The 23,597-nt window shown below is 38.7% G+C and overlaps 1 protein-coding gene across 1 annotated transcript in view; it reads right to left on the bottom strand.

The window, feature by feature from the left end:
• CFAP43 (cilia and flagella associated protein 43) overlaps positions 1 to 23,597 on the bottom strand; it is a 97,207-nt gene that overhangs the window by 38,213 nt on the left and 35,397 nt on the right. The window contains exons 13-24 of the mRNA XM_077823220.1: positions 22,709 to 22,812; positions 18,923 to 19,063; positions 16,521 to 16,690; positions 15,287 to 15,439; positions 14,626 to 14,756; positions 11,437 to 11,602; positions 10,646 to 10,756; positions 6,369 to 6,446; positions 4,236 to 4,361; positions 3,576 to 3,680; positions 2,025 to 2,141; positions 1,440 to 1,652 (exon numbers count right to left, since the gene is read on the bottom strand). Coding sequence (XP_077679346.1) covers positions 1,440 to 1,652; positions 2,025 to 2,141; positions 3,576 to 3,680; positions 4,236 to 4,361; positions 6,369 to 6,446; positions 10,646 to 10,756; positions 11,437 to 11,602; positions 14,626 to 14,756; positions 15,287 to 15,439; positions 16,521 to 16,690; positions 18,923 to 19,063; positions 22,709 to 22,812 — 1,615 coding nt within the window. The remainder of the gene's footprint in view (positions 1 to 1,439; positions 1,653 to 2,024; positions 2,142 to 3,575; positions 3,681 to 4,235; positions 4,362 to 6,368; positions 6,447 to 10,645; positions 10,757 to 11,436; positions 11,603 to 14,625; positions 14,757 to 15,286; positions 15,440 to 16,520; positions 16,691 to 18,922; positions 19,064 to 22,708; positions 22,813 to 23,597) is intronic.

Raw genomic sequence — 23,597 nt, 5'->3', positions numbered from 1 at the left:
ACCTGCTGATCTTAAAATGCCTAACTTTAGTAGCTTCTGAGAGATATGGGCAAGTCGCATCATATGCGCATTTAACTTATGCGAATTCAACGTGCTTGGCAAAAAAAAAAGAAAAAAAAAGAAAAAGAATGATTCCGCCCACCATTCCACTCAATGAGCATATGCCCCAGAGTGAGCGTGAGATGGGAGACGTGAATCTGCTGTTTCCTCTTTTGGTCTCAGTTCCCGCATGCCTCTCTCAGCAGTGGAGTACAGGAGTAGACGGGAGAGCACTCAGGAGTCGATTTATCACGTCTAGACTAGATGCGATAAATCGATCCCCGCTGGATCGATCACTGCCCACTGATCCGGTGGGTACTGTAGACATAGTGTGAGCATCTTGCCGCGCTGAGTGGATTCTAGTGCAAGGGTTGGCAACCTTTGAGAAGTGGCATGCCAAGTCTTAATTAATTTAAGGTTTGATGTGCCAATAATACATTTTACATTTACCTGGGCTGGCGGCCGGAACCCCAGACTGGCAGTGGGCTGAGCGACGCTGGCAGCCAGGACTGCTCAGACCATTGCTGGCCCTGAGTTCCATTCATCCAGGCTGGCAGCGGGCTGAGCAGGGCTGGCAGCCGGGACCCTCCGCAACCGGTCTGTCTGCTGCAGGGTTGTACAGTATACACAAAACCATGTACAGTATACTGTACTGTACTTTATGGGCGATTTAAGGGATTTTCAAGGGTAATTTTGACTATATGCGATTTTTGCCTCTGGCGCTGACTTTAGAACCTAACCCCCGCGTAAGATGCGACTCGCCTGTACTAGTGGAATGGAAAGAGTGTTATCACCATGTGATGAGACTATATAATCTGTTTTTCCCCAAATACACAACAGAAATATTTATTGCACATTTCTATATTTTTGCATCATTATTGATAATTCTACCATTTCCATCTAGTAAGGTAACAATATAATTCATTGTCAGGATCTTTTTGTTCCTAATATATTTTAAAAACTCCTTCTCATTGTCCTTAACTCTGCTGGCCATAGATTTCGACTTGTGTCTCTTTGTTTCCCCTTATCAATGTTCTACAATTGCTAGCATATAATTTATATTCATTTCTATCAACTTCCCCTTTCTTCCATTTGTTATATATTCTATTTTAATTTTTTATAGCTACCTTCACTTCCCGTCTAAACCATAACCAGCAAAGCCTTCTTCCTCAGTTGTGGGATTGTGACTTTTTAGGCATCTAGTAAGGAGTTCTTAAATAACAGAGATATCTAGGGATTTAAACAAGGGTGGAGTAATGAGCTGGGAGGAAAAGGAAAACTTTCTTTCATTCAGCAGAAAAGTACATTGCTGAGAGAGTATCTAACAGCAACTCTGATTGGCTGAGAACCTGCACATTGAATGGTATCAATGCAGAAACACAAATGTATGAAGAGATCACCTGCAGTAATATGATCTGGTTAATCTTCTGCTCCCTGGTGTGCAGGTCCATTTGGTGGTATAAGATGGATGTGTCTCCCCCAAACTGAGCACTCAGGCTCCCAATCAGGGAACTGGAAGGGGCCTCATCAGTCACAGGTTCTTCTTCCACCTTCTCCCCTTCCTCCTTAGGTGGTACAGCCTGAGGCTGAAACTCAACAATCTCCTTCCGAATCTGAATATCCAAAAACACAGCAGGTCGATCAACTATATACATTATCTCAGAATCATTTGTGTAGAAAAGGCCCCTTAGTCCTTCCATTTATAGCTAATAGGATTCCAAAAAGTAATCAGTTCAAGAGGTCCAATTCTACAATTAACCCCTAGTTCTAGGATGTAGACAAAATGCTTAAAATTGAATATATTTTTGTACTAAAATAACCAATGCCATTTGTTTTAGTTTCTTCTTTAAGTTTTATCTGGGATACTAATGGAGCTTAGAAACAAACGCCTACCTGTTTAAGCATAGCTAAGACGTTCTTGAAGAAGGCCTGGAGTTAACATCTCTTCCTACTTTTTTGGGGAATTGGGAGGAGTGAGATTGTACCTTAAAATCAGCTGACTCAAACTTCTTTAACTGCAGGACCCTTTCCAAAGCTTCCAACTCTTCTTTACTACGTTCTTTCATTGGGTAATTTTTCACCTCATAGGCTGCATGGAAGCACTTGTAAAATGAGATAAAAAGACTAGAATAAAATTTCCCCAGTTAAAACAGCATTCAGTTCAGCTGTACTCCAAGTTGGTAAACAGTTACAGTGACTCGGCTTTATTGCTATGAATAACACCGAGGAGTAATCATGAGCAATATAAAATATTGGAGGGTCTTTAGAAGTTAAAAAAAATTGATTTAAAATGTCTTCAAAAAAAATAAATATAAAACCCCTCAAGAACCTGACCCTGTGCTCCTTACTCAGGGAGTTTTACTGGAATTAGAGTGCAGGATTGAGGCTTAGGTTTGCCCTATCCTCGGGATCTTCTGAGATCTTCCATTTATTTGTCCAGTCATTGTCCTTCTGTTTAATTTATAGGCTCAGCTGGGGTGGGATTTGCCTTTCTTTGTGTTTCTAGTAGTACTTAACAAATAATACAAATATAATAGCAGTTAGCCTTGGTAAATGCTAATCTACTTCAGAAGCTCCTTGTTCTAGCAAGCTGCACAAAGGAATTCTGTAACTAAGTGGAATTTCAGGGTTGCTTGTTTGCAAATCAACACCCAATGCTCCTCCAACTCAGAGCTGTGCAGTTCTGCAACCTCTGGGGGGAAAATATCTAAGGGTTTCTATGGAGAGCTGGGTAAAATTTTTCACATGAATAGTTATTCACTGAAAAATGCAGTTTTGGTTGACTCAAAATTATTTGGAAATTGTACCTGATCATTTTAGTTGAAAAAAAGTTTTTCAGAGCAACCTTTAGAAAAAATGAGTGAATAGATTAGTTGATTCATATAATACAAATTAAAAACAGAACAAGGAGCAAAAGTAAATGTTTCTGTATATGAATAGATGAAATACTATATTCTAGCACATTATTAGAACTGTATAACTAGATTCAATTTGAATCCACATCTCCTGCCTCATAGATGTGTAATCATTAGACTATACAGTCATTCTCAGGCCCAATGAATATTTAAACAATTATATAAAGTGGAACAGGTTCAACAGGAGAGACTGAGAGCAACCCACCCCAGTATAACCCACTCACCTGGCAGGAGGGAGCTCCGAGTTAAAGTTCCTGCTACAGAATGGGGATTCAAACCTGGGTCTCCCACATCCCAGGCAGGTGCTCTAGCTACTAGGCTAAAGATTAAAAGGGGGAAATGTATGCATACATGTTATCTGAAGCTGGCTCAGAACAGACTTTGTTGACAAATTCTAAACATTTTCAAAACAGAGTATTTTTCTTTGATTTTTTGGTTTTCTGGCTGAACTGAAAATATTCACCCAGCTCTGGTTGTATGTGTTTTGGGAAGCAGCAAGTTCTTTCCCATATGCTCTGCAAGCCCAAATTGTGGTAAGCTTCCTGCATACTTAACCTCAATACCTTTATGAGTCCCAAACTACAGGGGAAAGGTATGAAATAAAGTGACAGTAGAAGTTACCTTAATTGCACGACCTTTTATGGACATGGAGTCCCAGCATTCCTTTTTGATGACGTCACGCAGATAGCACTTGGCTAGATTCTCCATCTCAATCTCCTTCCTTATCTTTTGGGATTTTTTTCGGGGGCGGGGAGGGGGAGCAGAGGGAGAAAGAAGGATGGGATGCAAAATAAAGCAATTTTCAATGGGTCCCTCAAGTAAACACCACAGACGTTCTGCATTACTAGTACTCAGCACTAAAAACACTGTAGCACTCTGCATCTTCAAAGCACACCACAAATATTAAACTAACATTTCAAGGAAGAAAAAGGCAGAGAGGTTAAGTGATGTGCCCAAGGTCACTGTGGGAATGTCAGGGATTAGAACTCAGCAGTTCTTGGCACAGACCATATTCTCTCCACAAATTTGGTTTTTAACTGCAAGATAGGTTAAATAACCAACCTGATCCGTTCATTTCAAGATCTTTCATAATGCTAATTTATTTATTTATTTATTTATTTACAGTTGGGCAATCACATTTATGCTGCTACTTAATTTAACACCTTACAAACTTTGCTGCTTGGATTTGCTCCTTTCGTGCTCTCTCTCCTTTCCTCCTACCTAATTCTCTCTCCCTTCCATTCCTATCATTTAAAACATTTTCATGCCATACTACCATACCTTGGCCACTTCTTGTTCACTCTCCACCTGCAGCCTTTCCTGTTCTTCGATGTCCAGGTTGAATTCCTGCTGGTCCAGTCTCTCAATATCAGGCGCCTGTTCATTTTCATACATCATTTCCTGAATCTGAATTTTATTTAAAAAGTACCAGGAGCACAAGTGAATTCATCTGAATATGAATAGAAGGAATACTATTTTCTAGCACATTATTAGACTGTGTATCAGATAAGAGCTGTTCTATAAATTATTAAACTTTTAACTACTCTCATGTAGATTTCACAATCTCAGCTGAAGAGGGTTGTATATACATGGGGGTTTATATATACATAAATATTTTTCTTCCTCTTTCTTTATGCTGGTTTAGAGGTGACATTTGAAAATAAGTGTCTGAGTTCCTTTTCAGCATGATTATTTATTGTACAGCACGCTCAGTATTCTGGCTATAAGCTTAAAAGAAATAGCTTATTTGCATTTTTGTATGGTTGTCTTAATTCATGTAACTTGAATACCTTTCATAACATGAGTATGAGTTTGCCAACTTTCTAAAGAGGGAGATGCTTTGTTTTTAGTACAGTGAAAATCACTTATATAAATGTTAATAATAATAAATATCTATTTCTTCTATTTGACAGCAGGCATTTTTAAAGAGACATTGTCAAAGGTGACAGACCCAAAATTTAACCTATCCTAAAAGTGAAACTCTCTTCTGCAAATCTTGATCCTGAATTATCAATATTATTATCTACATTTTACATGCAGGAAGCTAAGCCACAGGTGTGTAGTGACTTCCCCACGATCACAGGATAGGTCAGTGGCAGAGCTAGGAACAAAAGCCTGGATTTCCCATTTCCCAGTCCAGAGCTTATTGAATCATTGAATCACAAGGCCTGTAAAATTTAATTAAATACTACTGACTGTGACCCAAATTCAGCAATGCACTTTAGGTCATGCTTAACTTTAAGCACCTGCTTAAATCCATCCATTTCAGCAAAGCACTTAGGCATTGATGCAGTGAAGCATCCCTATTCAGAAAAGGCATTTAAATATGTACTTAGTGTTAGCATGTATTTAAGTCCCAGTGAACTCAAAGTTATGCTTTAAGTTAACTTTAAGTTAAGCATGTGCTCAAGTGTTTTCCTGAATCAGGCCTTTAGGGTATGTCTACACTTTGAGCTTGGGGTGAGATTCCCAGCTCAAGGACAAATACTCCCACTCATCCAGCTAGCATGTTAAAAACAGAGTGTAGCCATGGCAGTGCAAGCGTTAGGAAGGACTAGCCACCCCGAGTATGTGGCTAGGGTCTCGGGTGGGTAAGTACTCAGGGCAGCTACCTCTTCCCGCTGCTTGTACTGCCATGGCTACATTCTACTTTTAGCATGCTACCTTGATCAGAACTAGCATATGTATGTCTCCTCAACCTGGGACTCTCACTCCTAGCTTGAAGTGCAGACATCATATACTCTTAGTTTCATTACAGTTAGGAACCTGCTTAGACTCTTTGCTGAATCAGGGCCTATGATGTTCAACAACCCACAGCCAAAACAATTCAGGGTGATTGTTTCGGGATCAAGTTTGCAAGGTGCTGAGTTTCCAGTGTCTTTGACTCCCATGTACATCAATAGGAGTTGAGAGCACAGAACACTTCAGAGGAGGCAGGCATCAACTTGCCAGATGGGGCCTTTGTTTGCAGGATTCATTTCTATTTTAGTATCCTAACTCTTCACAGCCTGAGAAGTCAGGCAGAGCAGAGGGGCAGTGACATGTACACTAGTGAACCAAACTAAAGGCCAGCTAGTAAGGCTCTGCCTTACAGACAGCAACATGGAGGGGACAGCAGCCTCTGCATGTGGGTGGTGAGAGGACATGCAGGGGCCAGTATACTAGGGGACGTAATCTACACAAGATATAGGGCTGACACAAATTACTCCCCTTTTGAAGTAAAAAGGGAACTCAAGTCTGGTTCCTGGTATGTTCCTAGTGCAGTGCACCTATGTGCTATGCCTTGCTCAGGGCTTGTGGCAAATGGAGCCTAGACCTGGTAGGTATTATTAAAGCATCCATGGAAGCAAACTAAAAGTGGCAGATGGAACCAATTTCCCTGGAAGCAACTTGTGAACAGTCTCAAACACTCACAGTTTTACGGAGCTTTTTAATTCCTTTTTTCAGTTCTTTCCTCTTATCAGCAAACTTCTTGATCTCTTCTTTGATGGCCTGGGTGCAATAAATATATGATTGAAGGAAAAAAGTAGATGAGGAGAACAAGAAAAGAAAAGAAATGACTAAACTTTGGATACAAACATTTTACACATTTAAAACCTGGAATTAAGGAGCGGATAGACAACAGCAAAAGATTCATTAAACTGTGCACCATGTATAATCTGTGCATTGAGGGACACTTTTCCCACATCATAGAAAACACAAACTAACATGGAAGTCAAATGATGAAATGACTGAGAAACAACTGGATCACATTGCCATCAGCAGACCACAGAGAAGATCGCTGCTAGATATTCAATCTTTTACAAGTGCTGATGTAAGAAGTTACCACTACGTTCTCATCGGAACAGTTAGCCTGTCTTTTTAGCTTTATTCCAAGAAGAAAAGAGAGATGGTATTTGATGTGAAGAAGATGTTTGACCCAGAAATCAGGAAGGTTTTTAAAATCCAGCTCATAACGGGATTTCAGGAGTGATGGTTAATGAATGATGATATACAGGAACAATGGGCTCACTTCAAAGATGTTTTTTGGGAAGCTGCCACAACTTCATTCGGACCAAGAGGATCAAGGAAAGAAGAGTGAATACGATCAGGCACATGGAAACTGACTGAGGAAAGAAAAGCCTTAAAAAAGAGGAACGTACAGGCAACATGACAAGAAGAACAATGTACATTACAACAGGAATATGTGAAGAAAGATGAAGTAAAAAAGTCATGTTGGATAGATAAGAAAGAATAGCTTGATGAAAAAGCGAGAGAAGCTGAAGAAGCGTCAGTGAGCGATGATTAAGAAACTATTTCAGATGTGTAGGCTATTTGTCATCACGGTTACAGAGTCACAGTGGTATTATAAAATCAAAAGATGAAAGATTGTTAACAATGAAAGTAAAACAAAATAAATGATGGTGAGAACATTTTAATGAAATACTTAACCAGCCAGAGCCACCAGTACTAATCGATGAATGCAAAGAAGGTAAAGAATTAAATATGTCACTGCTAGAAATTTCAGAAGCAGAAATAAAAGAAGCAATTAGGCGGCTGAAAAATGGCAAAGCACCTGGTCAAGATAAGACAACCGCTGAAATGCTTAAAGCTAGGGAGGATGTGGTACTATATGAAATGCATAAACTTTCTAATACAGTTTGGGAGAAAATAATTCTATCCAAAGGATTGGAAGAAAGGTGTGATCTGTAAATTACCAACAAATGGTGTGCGATAATTGGTGAGGAATAACACTACTTTCAGTATGTGGGAAAGTGTTCTGCAGTGTACTATTGAACAGAATCAATATATAGATGAAAAATTGCAAAATGAGCAAGCAGGCTTCAAACCAAAAAGATCATGTATAGATCACCTCTCTATCCTGAGATGACTGATTGAGAAAGGGCTTGGTTACCAGAGAAGATTAGTCTTGAATTTTATAGATTTCACCAAAGCTTATGACTGCATTCACAGAGAGTCACTATGGAAGATCTTGAGACAATATCGGCTTCCTAGAAAGACAGTGTGACCACTCACAATGCTGTATGAAGATTCAAAACACTGTGTAAGGACTGAAGGTAGAGAGACCATTGGTTTGATATGGTCACTGAAGTACAGCAACATTGCATTTTATCACCTCTTCTTTTCTGCATTGTTATAGATTATGTAATAAAAATAGCAATATCAAAGGAAGATACAGGAGTTATGTGGAACAGAGTAAAACTTCAAGATCTAAACTTTGCAGATGACACTGTTCTGTTGGACACAGGCGACGGTGCCTTGAAAAAAGACTACCATCAATGTCAAATGTGAGTCTGCCAAAGTAGGATTAAAAATCCGCCAGAAGAAAATTAAAGTCATGATCGCTGAATGAGGAGGCAGCAATGATGGTGGGTATGTGATTGATCGTGAAAAGTAAGACATGGTTAACAAGCATGTATATCTTGGAGACACATTCAGTGCTGGTGGGCAACTCCATAAGGAGGTAGAAGCAAGAAGTGGAAAGGCAAGTGGAGCCTTTTCAAGATCGGCAAATATCTGGAAAAATAAGGAGATTCACACAAGAACCAAGATAAAATTATATGATGTCACTTGTGATACTTACATTGTTGTATGCTTCTGAAACTTGGCAAATGCTAGAAGCTCACAACAGGAAGCTTAATACATTCCATCAGAGATATCTGTGGAGAATACTTGGTGTCCACTGGCAGGATAAAATAACCAACACTGAAGTGTTACAAAGGACTGGTCAACAGACTGTAGAGAAACTGATTTGAGAAAGAAGACTGAAGTGGTTTGGAGATGTTGTAAAGATATCAAAAAAACTTATTCCTAGACAAGCCCTTGTCTGGATACTACCTGTTAGAAGATGGAAAAGAGGAAGACAACAGAAGACACGAGAAAACTATTGAAAAAGATGCCAATGCCATGGAAACAGATTATGATGCAGCAAGAAACAGGGAATTGACATACAGAGGTGAAAACATTGGGCTGCTTGAGGTGTCAGAAGGCATAGGAGCATCTTATCTGATCTAATAATCAAAGGTTTTAGAACCAAGTCCTTTTAGTGTAACCTAGCCTTGTACTAGTGGATTCGAAAGGGAAAAAAAAATTTCCTCTGGACTAATTAAAAGGTGAAGTGAATTAACAGATCATACCCATTCTGAAAGCTATGGTGGCCTGTTGGGTTCTAAGTTTTGCAGATTGATCACTTAGGGGAAATTTTACAATTCCTCTGCACCTCAGTGACTCTGGAATTTGCTCCCTCCTTCCTCTTCTTCAAAGTGGATTCACAACTTTACACAGCCCAATTGCCATTAATGGCAACTGGATGGGTGTGATCCTGATGCGAGATGGACTCCATAGTCTGAAAGCCCTCAGTCAGCCCTATGAGGAATGGTGCGCTTTCCTGAGATCACCCAGGAAGACAATGATATTTGTCAGGTTTCAGAGTAACAGCCGTGTTAGTCTGTATTCGCAAAAAGAAAAGGAGTACTTGTGGCACCTTAGAGACTAACCAATTTATTTGAGCATAAGCTTTCGTGCGCTACAGCTCACTTCATCGGATGCATACTGTGGAAAGTTTAGAAGATCTTATTATATACACACAAAGCATGAAAAAATACCTCCTCCCGCCCCACTCTCCTGCTGGTAATAGCTTATCTAAAGTGATCACTCTCCTTATAATGTGTATGATAGTCAAGTTGGGCCATTTCCAGCACAAATCCAGGTTTTCTCACCCGCCCCCCAACACACAAACTCACTCTCCTGCTGGTAATAGCTTATCTAAAGTGACCACTCTCCTTACAATGTGTATGATAATCAAGGTGGGCCATTTCCAACGCAAATCCAGGTTTTCTCACCCCCCCCTGCCCCCCCCACAAACTCACTCTCCTGCTGGTAATAGCTTATCCAAAGTGACCACTCTCCTTACATTGTCAGGCATTTCCTTTGTTTTCTCCCCACCCTTCACCTGAAAGCACAGATGATACATAGAGCTCTATCTTACACGAGGACCATTCACCAGCCACATATTTGTGTGTTTGAAAAATATATGTACTAACAATAAAATCAGCAGTTGCCAAGGTCACAAAGCTCTACATCTTCTTTCTTCCCTTCTTAGCCCTGCGAGGCATTTCTGTCTTTTTAAAATGTGGTCCTTTCTTTGCACAGGAGTCTTACTCCAACAATGGCTTGGAACAACTCCAGGGTCTTTCAGATTTACCTCACAATCCTAAGTATTGATTTAACAATGCAGTGAAATTTGGTATGATGGCTCATGGGAAGAAGGAAGCACATTTGCTTGGTTTCTGATGCTGACCCATTTGTGCAAGTTTCTGAGTCATATTTTTAGAAAATCTTTCTGGGCTTCAGGATAATCAGCCTGCTGCTCAATGGCTCCAGTTGTCGAAGAGTCTTATTTTTTTATTATTTTTACAGCAATAATGTGTAGACGCCCCATTGTGCTACCACTATTCAAACATATAACAAAGGAACAGTCCCTGCCCCAAAGAGTTTACAATCCTGGGCCAAGATTTTCAAAAAATGATTAGTGATTTTGGGTGCTCAACTTTCAACACCTTCACAGGGCCTGATTTCCAGAAAATGCTGAGTATCCACTCTGAAAATTAGGCCCCCAAGGCGAGGCATCCAAAATCACTCGTCATTTTTGAATATTTTGTCCCTGGTTGGTGCCTGTTCTGTAAAAATACCTTCTGCACTTTCTGGTTGAGCCAGGTCATTTCATCAGTACTGAGTATGTTCAGGTTGAGGTAGCTATCTTCATCCATCACTTCCACACTTGGTTTCTTCTGGAGCGTTTCCTGACATTCAAATTTTAAGCCAGGCATTTACACAGATCTATTTCCAAAATGCCTAGTTCAGACAATACATATTCCACTCAATCCTTTATTCATACTTCACACTTTTTATAAAAACTGCCTCAAATATGAATATTCAGAGAAAACAAGAGAAAATTTAAGATAGCAGATTGAAAAATTCAGGTAAATTCCTAAGGAGTACTTCATCAGAAGATATATTACAATGTTCTTCTCATCTCCCTGGCAACTTCTGTGTTAGGGTCTGAACCTGCAAACCCTTGCTACTGTGCATATGTACTATAGTACAGATGACACCTGGAAAAACTGTTTTGCATCATCACAATAAAAAATAAGTCTGACGTTAATAAATTCAATTGTCTAGGGCAGATTTGAATAGATTTAGTGAAATCTGAGGACATGTGAACACCTTGGTCCCTAAAACTATTCTTATTTTCATGAGAATTCTATCCCAGAAGTAAAATAATTAAACAAAGACCACTTATTCTCAGGATTTTCCCCCTTTCGCCTAGAAACTCTCCTAGGGGAAGAGCACTGTGTCAGGATACGGTAAACTTTGTACATTTGTAATGGTGGATCAAATTTCGTCTCAAGAATTATCTCGATCTTTTCCCCCACCCCTTTAAAGATAATTTTTTTTTTCAAATTTTTAAAAAGTTTCAGACCTGAGACTCCATTTCCAAGGATGATTCCAGTAGGGACTCTGTTGCAATGTTCCACTCCTCCATGGACTTTAAAACAGCATTTTCATTGTAAATTGAGGTGTTCAGAAAGGCGAGAATGAGTCGCCAATCATCAGTAGCTTCCTTAATTTCATCTTCTCCAGTCCTACTGGTAAAAAGGAGGAACTGACATGTTTTTCTGTGTATTATGGAAAAGGCTGAAGAATTTAAAACCTTTTATTACAATATATTAAGCTGATCGAAATTTGGAGTTTCTGTCCCACAGGAAATTCCAGTACAGGCATTTCAGTGTTTTCACCCCGAAGTGGGACTAAAGGTCAAACTACTGAAATTTTTCACAGCATGAAAAATTCTGAAAAATTACAATTTGGAAACATCAAAACATTTCGTTTTGAAATTTTCAATCAAAATGAAATGTTTTAACAGTTCCAAATTGAAAAGTTTTGTTTCAAGTTGGGTCAACATTAATCCTTGCATTTGCCTCTGTGGTGCCTCATGGGAGTTGTAGTTCCAGGTGCCTCATAACTCCATTCCACACTATGTGTTCTGCTCCCCAGCTGGACTTCACCTCCCTTGATATACGGTGGTTTATCCCTGTGGCTGAGCCACTGCAGTGCTACATGGGATTTATGTGAATCCATATAAGTATGGATCCAGTGAGCCTCTTCCAAATGGCCTATTTGGGGCTGGCTGGCAGGGAGCCCACATGTATGGTATTCAGTGGCATAAAGAGATCCCTGTGTGTCGCTACTGTACCTGCCACTCTCTATGCAAGTCTTAAGTGCATCCATAGGGTGAATGGAGCAGCTTCTCTGAGTTGCGTTGAATTTCAAGTTAAATCTTTAATCATAGAATCGTAGAAATATAGGGCTGGAAGGGACCTTCAGAGAACATGTAGGCCAGCCCTCTGTGCTGAAGCAAGACCAAGTATACCTACACCATCCTGACAGGTGTTTAACCTGTTCTTAAAACCCTCCATTGATGGGGATTCTACAACCTCACTTGGAAGCCTATTTCAGTGCTTAACCTTATCCTTATAGTTAAAAAGTTTTTCCTAATATCTACCCTAAATCTCACTTGCTGCAGATTAAGCCCATTTCTTCTTGTCCTAGCTTCAGTGGACACAGAGAACAATTGATCACCATCCTCTTTATAACAGCACTTTACATATTTGAAGACTGTTACCAGGTCACCCCTCTGTCGTCTTTTCTCAGGATTAAACATATCCAGTTTTATTAACCTTTCCACCTAGGTCAGGTTTTTTAAACTTTTTATCATTTTTTTGCTCTCCGTTGGACTTTCTATAATTTATCCACAGCTTTCTTAAAGTGTGGCACCCAAAACTGGACACAATTCTCCACCTGAGGCCTCACCAGCACTGAGTAGAGCGGGACAATTATTTCCCAGGTCTTTCATACAATACACCTGTTAATATGCCCCAGAATGATATTAACCTTTCTCACAATTGCATCATGCTGGACTCATATTCAATTTGTGGTCCACTATAACCCTCAGATCCTTTTCAGCACTACTACCACCTAGCCAATTATTCCCTATTTTGTATTTATTCCTTTAATTTTTCCTTCCGAAGTGTAGTATTTTGTATTTGTCTTTACTGAATTTCATCTTGTTGATTTCAGATCAATTCTCCAATTTATTTAGGCCATTTTGAATTCTAATCCTGTCCTCCAAAGTGCTTGCAGCTCCTCCCAGGTTGTTTTTATCTGCAAGTTTTATAAGCACACACCCCACTCCCTTATTCAAGACATTAATGAAAATGTTGACTAGTACGAGGCCCAGGACAGACCCCTGCGGGATATCACTAGATAAGTCGTCTCAGTTTGACAGCGAACTAGGCTTTAAGTGTGGTCTTTTAATCAGGCGTGTACCCACCTTATAGTAATTTCATCTAAAACAGATTTCCCTAGTTTGTTTATGAGAATGTCATGTGGGACTATGTCAAATGTCTTACTATGAACATACAGCATAAATCTGCATATATCACATCTACAGCTATCCCCCTAGCGACTAGGCCAATAACTTTTCCATTGTAACCTTTCAATGCTTCTGAATGCCTCCTTCTAAAGCTTAGTTACAACCACATATTATTGCAAACAGCTAAGTAAACACAATTATATCACAAATTCTCAAGCGGGGGGGGATCAAGTTTTTTTTATAAGTTACAACTACTTTTCCTTTCTTTATAACTAGATGGAATGGGGATCCCAAAGCTTTTTTCTGTTGTGATATGGGGTCACACTATGGGAAAGGCCAAGGACCAATGAACTATATTATTCTGTCTTTAAATTTTTATTTGTTTTAAGGCTGATAAAGGGGTCAGATTTACAGCACCAGAGACGGAAGTTCTCAGGATGGATATGGCACGGTTAGATAGGATTCTCTAACAATATATTCAGGGCTGTACTAGTCAGAAATATTACGACAGTTCCTGCCCAGAGATCTTGTAGTCTAGACAACAGACAAAGTACAGACAATATGCAGTAGGGGATGCGAATGTCCAAGATGTAGAGGAACTGGTCACTATGTGTATGTACATAATCTTAATGATTTTATATTCTTAATGATCTGGTGGGACAACCTCTAGGGGTGAGAGGAAGGGAAGTCAATATCCAAAGCCCATTCAATCCAAAGCCTCTCTGGTGTGACTGACAAGTAGCAGCATCAATATGTTTCTGTGAAACAACAATATCTGTTTGCAGTTTCCACCATGGGAAAGAAACCACTTTTCTAATACTTATCCCAGAATAGCTTACAAATGGCCTAAAGCCAATAATTTCTTAAAAGGGGAAATTTTCCTTCATTTTTTCTTTTTAATTACTTTTATTCATCAAAGTCTGTCTTCCCTGAGTTTTTTATTTTAGCCTTAAGATGCTCTACATAACTAAGTCCTAAAGATAATCCTAAATTTGAACTGCAGCCATAGCTGGGCTGATCAGCTTAGTCAAGTGATTTCAGCTGATTAACTGCCCAGGTTTGGTAATCACAGATTGCTGCTGTTAGGTTGTATACTATCTGTCTGTACAGAAGACAATAAAACTAACTTCCACAGAATACAACATATTGCCTAAAGCTTTTAACTGCATGCAGAAATTAGTGTGTTTGGGCACCACTATTCATATTATCAATATAATCAGTTAAACTTATACATACTTCCATTTTAGGCACACAAGGGTACCATCATCCATGCCATTGACAAGTATGAACTGGCCATCCAATGAAAATGCCAAGGATCCAATTCCCTGTCCTTGGTAAGAATGGCAATGCTCCCGAGCAACTGTTTCCTGAAAGAGTTACAGAAACAATATCAGGTCAGGAGCAAATATGTTTTTCTACAGGAATATGTCACTAAATTCTGTTAATAGGCTCCCTTGTTTAAAATGCTCCTTTGTATTAGGATAAAACTTTATCCAAAATGTCATTAAGGAGTATAAAAACTACTAGAATGTGTGGTTTTAAAAGGTGGGCCAAGTTTTGACTCAGGCCTTGGAATAAGCTCCTAGGACTGAACCATTAGGTTAATTTCTCAGATGTCTGTGATGCACAGCAAAATTATCTACCAGAAGATTTACTGTAGAAGAAAATAAGCGGCAAATTATCACACACACACACAACCTCTGAAAATAAAAGCATCCATCATAAAAATAAACATCAGACTAGTCAATTGTATAATACAATTTCCTTTTCTCTTCAAGTGTAGCAAGTCTTTTTCTGTAGCAATTTATATATTTGCTTTCATTACACTGATCCATGCAGTAACTCCCGACTGCTCTGATCAACATAGGTTTAATGAGACCTGTGCACTGATGCCTACCAAAGTAACAGCATCATGGATAAACAATACTCCATCCTTAGCCACTGATGCCAACAGCTGGCTGTTAGGTGACAAATGGAGGAACCCTGGTGCAAACTGGTTGCTTGGAATCCTCTTCTCTGATAAAGTAACTGACACATCTTTCCAGATTTTCTATAAACCAAACAAAATACAAAACAGCAATTGAGATGATGGAAGTATCAACAGCTGGCCATATAAAACTGAGTGATAATGCTGGCAGGTACAAATAGCTTGTTGGATTATCTTTCACATATGTTGCTATTTATAAGAGTTATGGGCCTGGGGGTGGGTATATCATTGCTATGCTGATAATACGTTATCTCATCCTCTCTAGTTGCAGAAGGGGATATAGTAGATGTTTTAGGAGTTGCAATCAATGGAGGTGCCTAAGCTGGAGCCCCTCTGCTTAAAAGAGAAGAGCCTGCCAACAAGGTTTTCTCCATGAGGATTTACTCTCCCACTGGTCTGAAATAGCACAGATCTGTTGACCCTCAAGGCATATTAGATAAGAGTCCATCTCTTTCCGCAGGGTTTTGGGTTGGTCGGGAAGTTCAGAAGATTGGTGTTTGTGGGTGGAGTAGGGTATTTTTGTGGAGGAAGTGAAATTTTCACTTTTGGATGATTATTTTCTGGGTGGTGGGAGCTGTTTGTATGTTTAAACATATGTGAAAAGTCACTTAGAGACTTGGACATGCACCTTTTCATGTGTCCTATAGATCCAAATAAATATTGCAGAAATCTGAAATTGAGTGATTCAGAACTACCTGAGACTGAGCCAGACAGAAATTATGCAGATTGGCTCAGGAAGGAAATGTAGAGAGCAACACATTCCCTAGACATCCATGGATTCAGAGGCCTAATGTCTAGTTCTAGCTCTTGAGAAAGAATTGCTATTCAAAGTACAGGTGTCAGCCATTCTTCAGGTTTGTACCATTTTAAGAATGCTGCCACATTGTGGTCATTGCTCTGGCGTGCTGATCTAATGCCTGTGATACACACTTCTGAGGTGGAGTACTGCAGTGAGCACCATGTAGGTTCCAAATAGGGTTGACCTATTTTACCTTAAGCTAGTGGAGAATGATGCAATTTGATAGGTGTCAGGGATAGGTAGAAGAGATTTTGCTTACTTACTGCTGTGCTCATGCCCCACATTTCTTGTGTTGACAACATTACAATATTTAACTCCACCCAAAAAGCAGCATCAGAGAAATACCTTTTTGGTGAGATGGTATTTACAGATGAAAGGTGCGTGTTTGCAGTAGCCATACACAGTGTCACCTTTCTGTCTGACTGCTGAGGACAGGGGGTATTCTAGTTCGTACTGGTGCTTCTGAATGACACTGTTCTTTAGCATCCCTCTTTCATCAATACACTCATCATTGTCTATCGGATTGAAAGAGACAAGATGGAAAAGACATCACTGATGCTAGAGCAGACATTTCACCTTTAAAAATAATATGGTAGCTGTGAAAAACAAAAGCAAATTTTAATGTACCAGCTAATCTCAGCAGGGAGGGTGGGTGGTCTAATATTTTGAGCAGGGGACTGGGAGTCTGGCATCTCAGCTTTACCACTGACTCTATATGACCTTGGATAAGTTACGTAAGTCCAACTTTTCACCAGGGCATCTCCATTTTTTGGCTGCCCAACATGAGACACCTACAATAGGGCTTGATTTTCAAAGGGTGTGAGCACGCACAACTCCAGCTGCAGTCAATGGAAGTTGCAGGTGGCCAGCACTTCTGAAAATCAGGCCCTACTTTAAGTGTTTAAAGTTAGGCACCCACAACTGGAGACATCCAACGTCAGTGGACATTTAAAGAAAATATTGGCCTCAGTATCTGTGCCTCAGTGAAAGTAACTATGTGAAGTGTAGGGGACGCACCCCACCCATGTACTTATTCACTACACCAATACAGACTTAGACTCTACATTCTGTGGGTGGCATACCCAAGATCACTTATCCACTGACTTTTTAAAAACTCCTGCACCCCAATCTGGGTCTATGCTGGTTATGTGCTATGTATATATCTTATGAACCTTGTAACCGACACTTGTAATCCCTCATAACCCAAGCCAGACCCCAGATGTACAGTACCTTCCTCCTTAACTTGTGTAAATTTGTTTTTAAACATTAAACTTTAATAAAAAATTTAAATCGGTTAACAAGTTCCTTTTAGAATTTAGATTTAAGTGATAAGAAAGTCTTGCACCATATTTTCTTACAACTTTACACAATAAAGCCTTCTCCAAAAGAGGTTTTGCTAACAATTCATACATAGATATAAATCAAATGACAGCATTGTGGCACAAAGCCCCATTTTGACTGTGACTGCATATCAGGACTGGGATGTACTCCTGGGGTGTGGAGGATGCTTGATAGAGCACCAGCCTGCAATGTGATTGTTTAAACTAATCCACTAAAACACTTTCATGGCCATTCAATTAATTTTCAATATTTAAGAAAAATGTGATGAAGAATATGCATTTGTCTAGAACATTGTCTAGATCTTTTAATTCATATGTACATTTAACCAAGGGCTCAATGATCAGTCTTGTCATGCTGCATCCAATTCTTGGAATCTGTGGTACTTGAAAGAAGTGACCTGCTTAAAAAAATTTAACTTCAAGGATACATGCTGAATTCCACAAACAAATATATGAAACTCCTATGGCGTCTGTTGTGCAGAAAGTCAGACTGATGATTTCAATGGTCCCTTCTGGCCATATTAAAAACCCTTATGAATTTATGAGCGAAGTTACAAAAAAAAAATCACTTGTATTCCGGTGCTGACCATTTTATAAATTCTCACAGAGCTAAAATAAGGCTGGGGTGTATTTTGAAAACTCTTTTTGGATGGTTGTTCAGTTTACTGAAGGCCTAACCTCCTCCCGTCCCACAAATCACCAGGTTCCCTTTCAATGTGATGCCCCAATATGCGCTCTGCTAAAAATCTATGACTGCAGAGATCTAGGGCCAGATCCTCAGCTGGTGAATGGAGCTATGCTGATTTACAATGGCTGAGAATCCTAAAGTCTGCCTATAAAGTAAGTTCTAGTTCCCTCTCCTGCCCTCAATGCTGTTCTTTTGTTTCACACCATGTTTCTTTGTAATATTCTTAAATTAGGATATAAGTTAAGATTTTTTTAAAATTGTTGGGTTTTTTGCTATGAACTTTTATCTAGTGGTGCTATGGGAAAGACAGTCATTATTATTTATTAATATATTAACCGCTGACATTTTCACTATTAAGCCACCTTGAACCCATAGTAATTCACGGACAGACTGGTGAGATTAACCTCTCTCTTCCACCTTCCTCTCCTTCTGCTGCCCTATGGACATCTTATTGTTGGGTGGTGGCAATGTGATGCCAGAGGTAAATCACCATTCCCTCGCTTCTTTCTTGCCTCCCGCACTCCTTAATTCATTTGCATACTGCAGTACTATTTTGTTAAATGAGTCAGCTGATTAAGGGATACTAGACATGGTACACTGGGAGGGTCTATAAAGTAGATAGAAAAAACAGATTGGAGCAGTAGTGCTTTATGCAAGGGATGACAAAAGTGTACACATGTCTCAAGGAATATCACACAAGAAACATATTTCATTTTTACCTATTGTGATTGCTGAAGGCAGACAAAAGATTTCCAGTCTTGCTCTTCTGATGTCTGGTGGACAAAGAAGTGCCATCACCTCAACTAATTCACTCTCCACATCATATATTGTAGAAAGGCCTAGGACTTCACTACTCATCACTGAAAGTAGATGGAGACCAACACTTAAGCCAGTTATTGCATCAAGTTGTATTTGTTTCTGTTGAGCTCCCATGCGAAGCACATTGGGGAATGATGATTCAGAACATGTCATAATCATATTGTACTTGCACTTAAGTTACTTTATTTAAATTGAGAAAATCAGCACTGCTGAGAACTGATTTGCAAAAATACTAAATACCCACAATTCCAACTAAAGTCAATAGGTGCTGCAGATGCTCCGCACCTCTGAAAAGCTCAGGCTTTTCATCCCACTGAAATGTTGAGACTTAAGCTGATCTGACAGGTTAAGTGACTTGCAATTTGAGCAAATTTGAACAATTCTGGAGAGATGCTGCTGATAATCATTGGGTGAAATGTGACAAGGCATGGAAAAGGTTAGCCATCCATATTTGGACTGTGATTATGCAAATTTTGAAATTATTCCAGGGGATACCATTTTAGACCAAATCTAATTCTCAGGGATATTACAATCAATGAAACTTCATATTAGGGCTGTTGATTAATCCCAGTTAACTCACTCGATTAACTCAAAAAAATTAAATTGCAAGTAATCACAGTTTTAATCTCACTGTTAAACAGTAGCATACTAATTGAAATTTATTAAATATTTTTGGATGTTTTTCTACATTTTCAAATATATTGATTTCAATTACAACACAGAATACAAAGTGTACACTGCTCACTTTATATTATTTTTCATTACAAATATTTTCACTGTAAAAATGGTAAATGGTATTTTTCAGTTCACCTCATACAATACTATAGTGCAATCTCTTTATCGTGAAAGTGCAACTTAATAATAGTTTTTTTTGTTACATAACTACATTCAAAAATAAAACAATGTAAAACTTTAGAGCCTACAAGTCCACTCAGTCCTACTTCTTTTTCAGCCAATTGCTAAGACAAACAAGTTTGTTTACATTTATGGGAACTAAAGCTGCCCACTTCTTATTTACAGTGTCACCAGAAAGTGAGAACAGGGGTTCGCATGGGACTTTTGTAGCCAGCATTGCAAGGTATTTACATGCCAGATATACTAAACATTTGTATGTCCCTTCATGCTTCGGCCACCATTCCAGAGGACATGCTTCCATGCTGATGACATTCATTATAAAAATAAGGTGTTAATTACATTTGTGACTGAACTCCCTGTGGGAGAACTGTATGTCTCTGGCCCTGTTTTACCTGCATTCTGCCAAATATTTTATGTTATAGTAGTCTCGGATAATGACTCAACACATGTTGTTCATTTTAAAAACACTTTCACTGCAGATCTGACAAAACACAAAGAAGGTACCAATGTCAGATTTCTAAAGACAAACTACAGCACTCAACCCAAGGTTTAAGAATCCGAAGTGCATTCCAAAATCTGAGAGGGATGAGGTGTGGAGCATGCTTTCAGAAGTCTTAGAAGAGCAACACTGTGGAAACTACAGAACCCGAACCACCAAAAAAGAAAATCAACCTTCTGCTGGTGGCATCTGACTCAGATGATGAAAATGAACATGCATCGGTCCGCTCTGCTTTGGACTGTTATCAAGCAGAACCTGTCATCAGCATGGACGCATGTCCTCTGGAATGGTGGTTGAAGCATGAAGGAACATATGAAACTTTAGCACATGTGGCATATAAATAGCTTGCGACATCAGCTACAACAGTGCCATGAGAATGCCTGTTCTCACTTTCAGGTGACATTATAAACAAGAAGCGGGCAGCATTATCTTCTGCAAATGTAAACAAACCTGTTTGTCTGAGCAACTGGCTGAACAAGAAATAGGACTGAGTGGACTTGTAGGCTCGAAAATTTTACATTGTTTTATTTTTGAATGCAGGGTTTTTTTGTACATAATTCTAAATTTGTAAGTTCAACTTTCATGATAAAGAGATGGCACTATAGTATTTGTATTAGGTGAATAACTATATACTAAATAAATTAGGAAAATAAATACTATTTTTTTGTTTTTTACAGTGCAAATATTTGTAATAAAAAATATAAAGTGAGCACTGTATACTTTGTATTCTGTGTTGTAATTGAAATAAATATATTTGAAAATGTAGAAAACATCCAAAAATATTTAAATAAATGGTATTCTATTATTAACAGTGTGATTAATCGCACAATTAATCTCTATTAATTTTTTTAATTGCGCGACTAATCACGATTAATTTTTAATTGCTTGACAGCCCTACTTTGTATATGATCCATCCAAATGCCACCACAATGGAATTCAAATTAAATTAAACCACCACCATAACATATTTAGGCTCAAAATTAAGACATGGATACCACACCATTAAAAATATTAATACCACCAGTGGGTTATATACATATAAGGTTTCAGCTTTCAGAAGGATCCTTTTCATGAGTTAAAGTACGTAAAGAACCAACTCAAAGACACATGGTGGAAATTTCATCTTTAACCTTGAATTAATTGCTCACTTAGACTTAAAAGGATTTAAGCACCTGCTTAAATTGAAACACATGCTTAAGTGCTGAATAGGGATAGAGTAAAGCATGTGCTTATGTGTTCTGCAGCACTGGGGCCTTGATGATTTATCAACAGAAAAAGTTAACACGGCCAGTCTGCAAAAGGTTGTGTTTGCTTATTGCATATGGCTAATCCTTATTAAAAATCACCCTTCATAGCAAAAGAAAAAGTAAGGGAAGCAAGTCTATATCAGGGTGAGGTCAACTGAGACTGAACATTTCAGCTTAAGTACATGAATGAAGCAAAGCATTAAATCAGAGTTTATCACTGAAGTAAGAGCATTAGGCTTACATGTATCTTTATCACTGGATGAATAAGACTTGCTGTAAGCATTTGAGAACAATGGGAATAGCGTTTACACATTGTACTTTTGTAGTTCTCCAGTCTATCATTTTGTCTTCTTCAATATCAATCAACAAAACTGACAGTTCCATCAGTCCCCATGTTCAAGTGATGTGGGATAGGCCTTTGGACAGATGATAGCCAGACTTGCTATCAGTCCCAGTCCCTCACTTACTGGACCATAAGAGACTGGGAGTGCTTTGCTGGCACCATTCTCAGCTTCTTGGGTGGGAAGCTGGAACAAATGCTTTATTCTGCTCACCAGTAACTCTTCTGGCCTATGATGGGGAAGCCACACTGGTGGGAACGAAAATTAGAGGAAAAAATGGTTAGGGCCAGTCCCAACTAGATGAAAACACAACATTCATGCAGAATGGCTTATATCTGAATTTGCAAGTGCAGTACATATGCACCCTCAGGCAAAGGTGTCTAGGTTATGGAGGAGCTCCCAGAATACAGGATTTAAAACTGCAACAAACTCTGTTGTTTAACAGTATCTTGTAAAGTGTATTTGTTCAGAAGAGTGCTATAGTGTGATAAGGTGCCAAACAAAAGACTACTGCACATGAGAGATTGTTGTAGAAAGTCATCAAAAAGAAAAAAAAAAACAATACAACAAAATGGCATTTATCGGGAAAAAATACAGAGCACCATTTAAAGAAGTAAAGACACCAGGGCTGCAATCCTTCACCCCAATTCCATCCTTGTATTAAAAACTTTAGTTTCTAAATAACAGCATAAACAAAATACAATGCAATTAATATTAGATATTATATTCTGTTACATATATTACCTAAGTATCCAAGAACCTGGAATAATTTTGAGGGCCGGGCATCTAAAATAAAGATATGTCCTTCTGCAGCTCCAGTTATGAGGTACTGACCACTCTGATCATATCTAGACAAAACAGAATTCCACTTTAACACAGTTTTTGTCCATTATAGTCTAATCACAGTATTTCACCTGATACAATTCAATTCAAAAGGCCAAGTTCTGCTCTGAGTTACACTCGTGTAACCCTACTGGTTTCAGTGGGGTCCATACTGTAACAGAGATTTAGCCTATAGGGTTTACTTGGCTCAGGCCTGATCCAAAGCCCATTAAAGTCAATGGGAGCCATTTCTGTTTACTTCAGTGGGCGTTTGATGTAAACCTAGTAATATTACACAGTAGTTTGGTTACATTATAAAATCTTTCATTCCTTTTAATCCACCTCTTTTTCAGAGACTTCTAAGCAGACTTTTTATATTATATGCTCTCTGTCTCTCTGTCTCTATATGTATTGATACACCTTTAAAATCATTTACTCAATATATGAATTGTTAATGTTTTACTTTAGAGATAATAATGAAGAGATGTCACATCTGATCTCTCAAATAATAGTTTTTTTAATGTTTATCAAATCCAATATCAATCCCATTTATTAAAATGGGAAAGTAGATTAATGATTATCTCTACGGGTCACTATTAAATATTGACATTTTTTTAAATCCAACAATATAAGATCCCTAGTGCAAATTGTATAGGAATAATTACATTTGTGAAATGTTAACAGAATAATAATAAATAGTAATAAAAACATCCATCATGTGAGAAGGGATAGCTCAGAGCTTTAAGCATCAGATTAGAGATGTCTCCATTTCCTGGAACCACAGATCTGAATCACTGCAGGACTGACTCAC

Source organism: Eretmochelys imbricata, chromosome 7, assembly GCF_965152235.1.
Source record: "Eretmochelys imbricata isolate rEreImb1 chromosome 7, rEreImb1.hap1, whole genome shotgun sequence".
NCBI classification, from domain to species: domain Eukaryota; kingdom Metazoa; phylum Chordata; order Testudines; family Cheloniidae; genus Eretmochelys; species Eretmochelys imbricata.
Note: the sequence above shows the minus strand (reverse complement) of the source record. Positions and strands in the feature narration are given on the sequence as shown.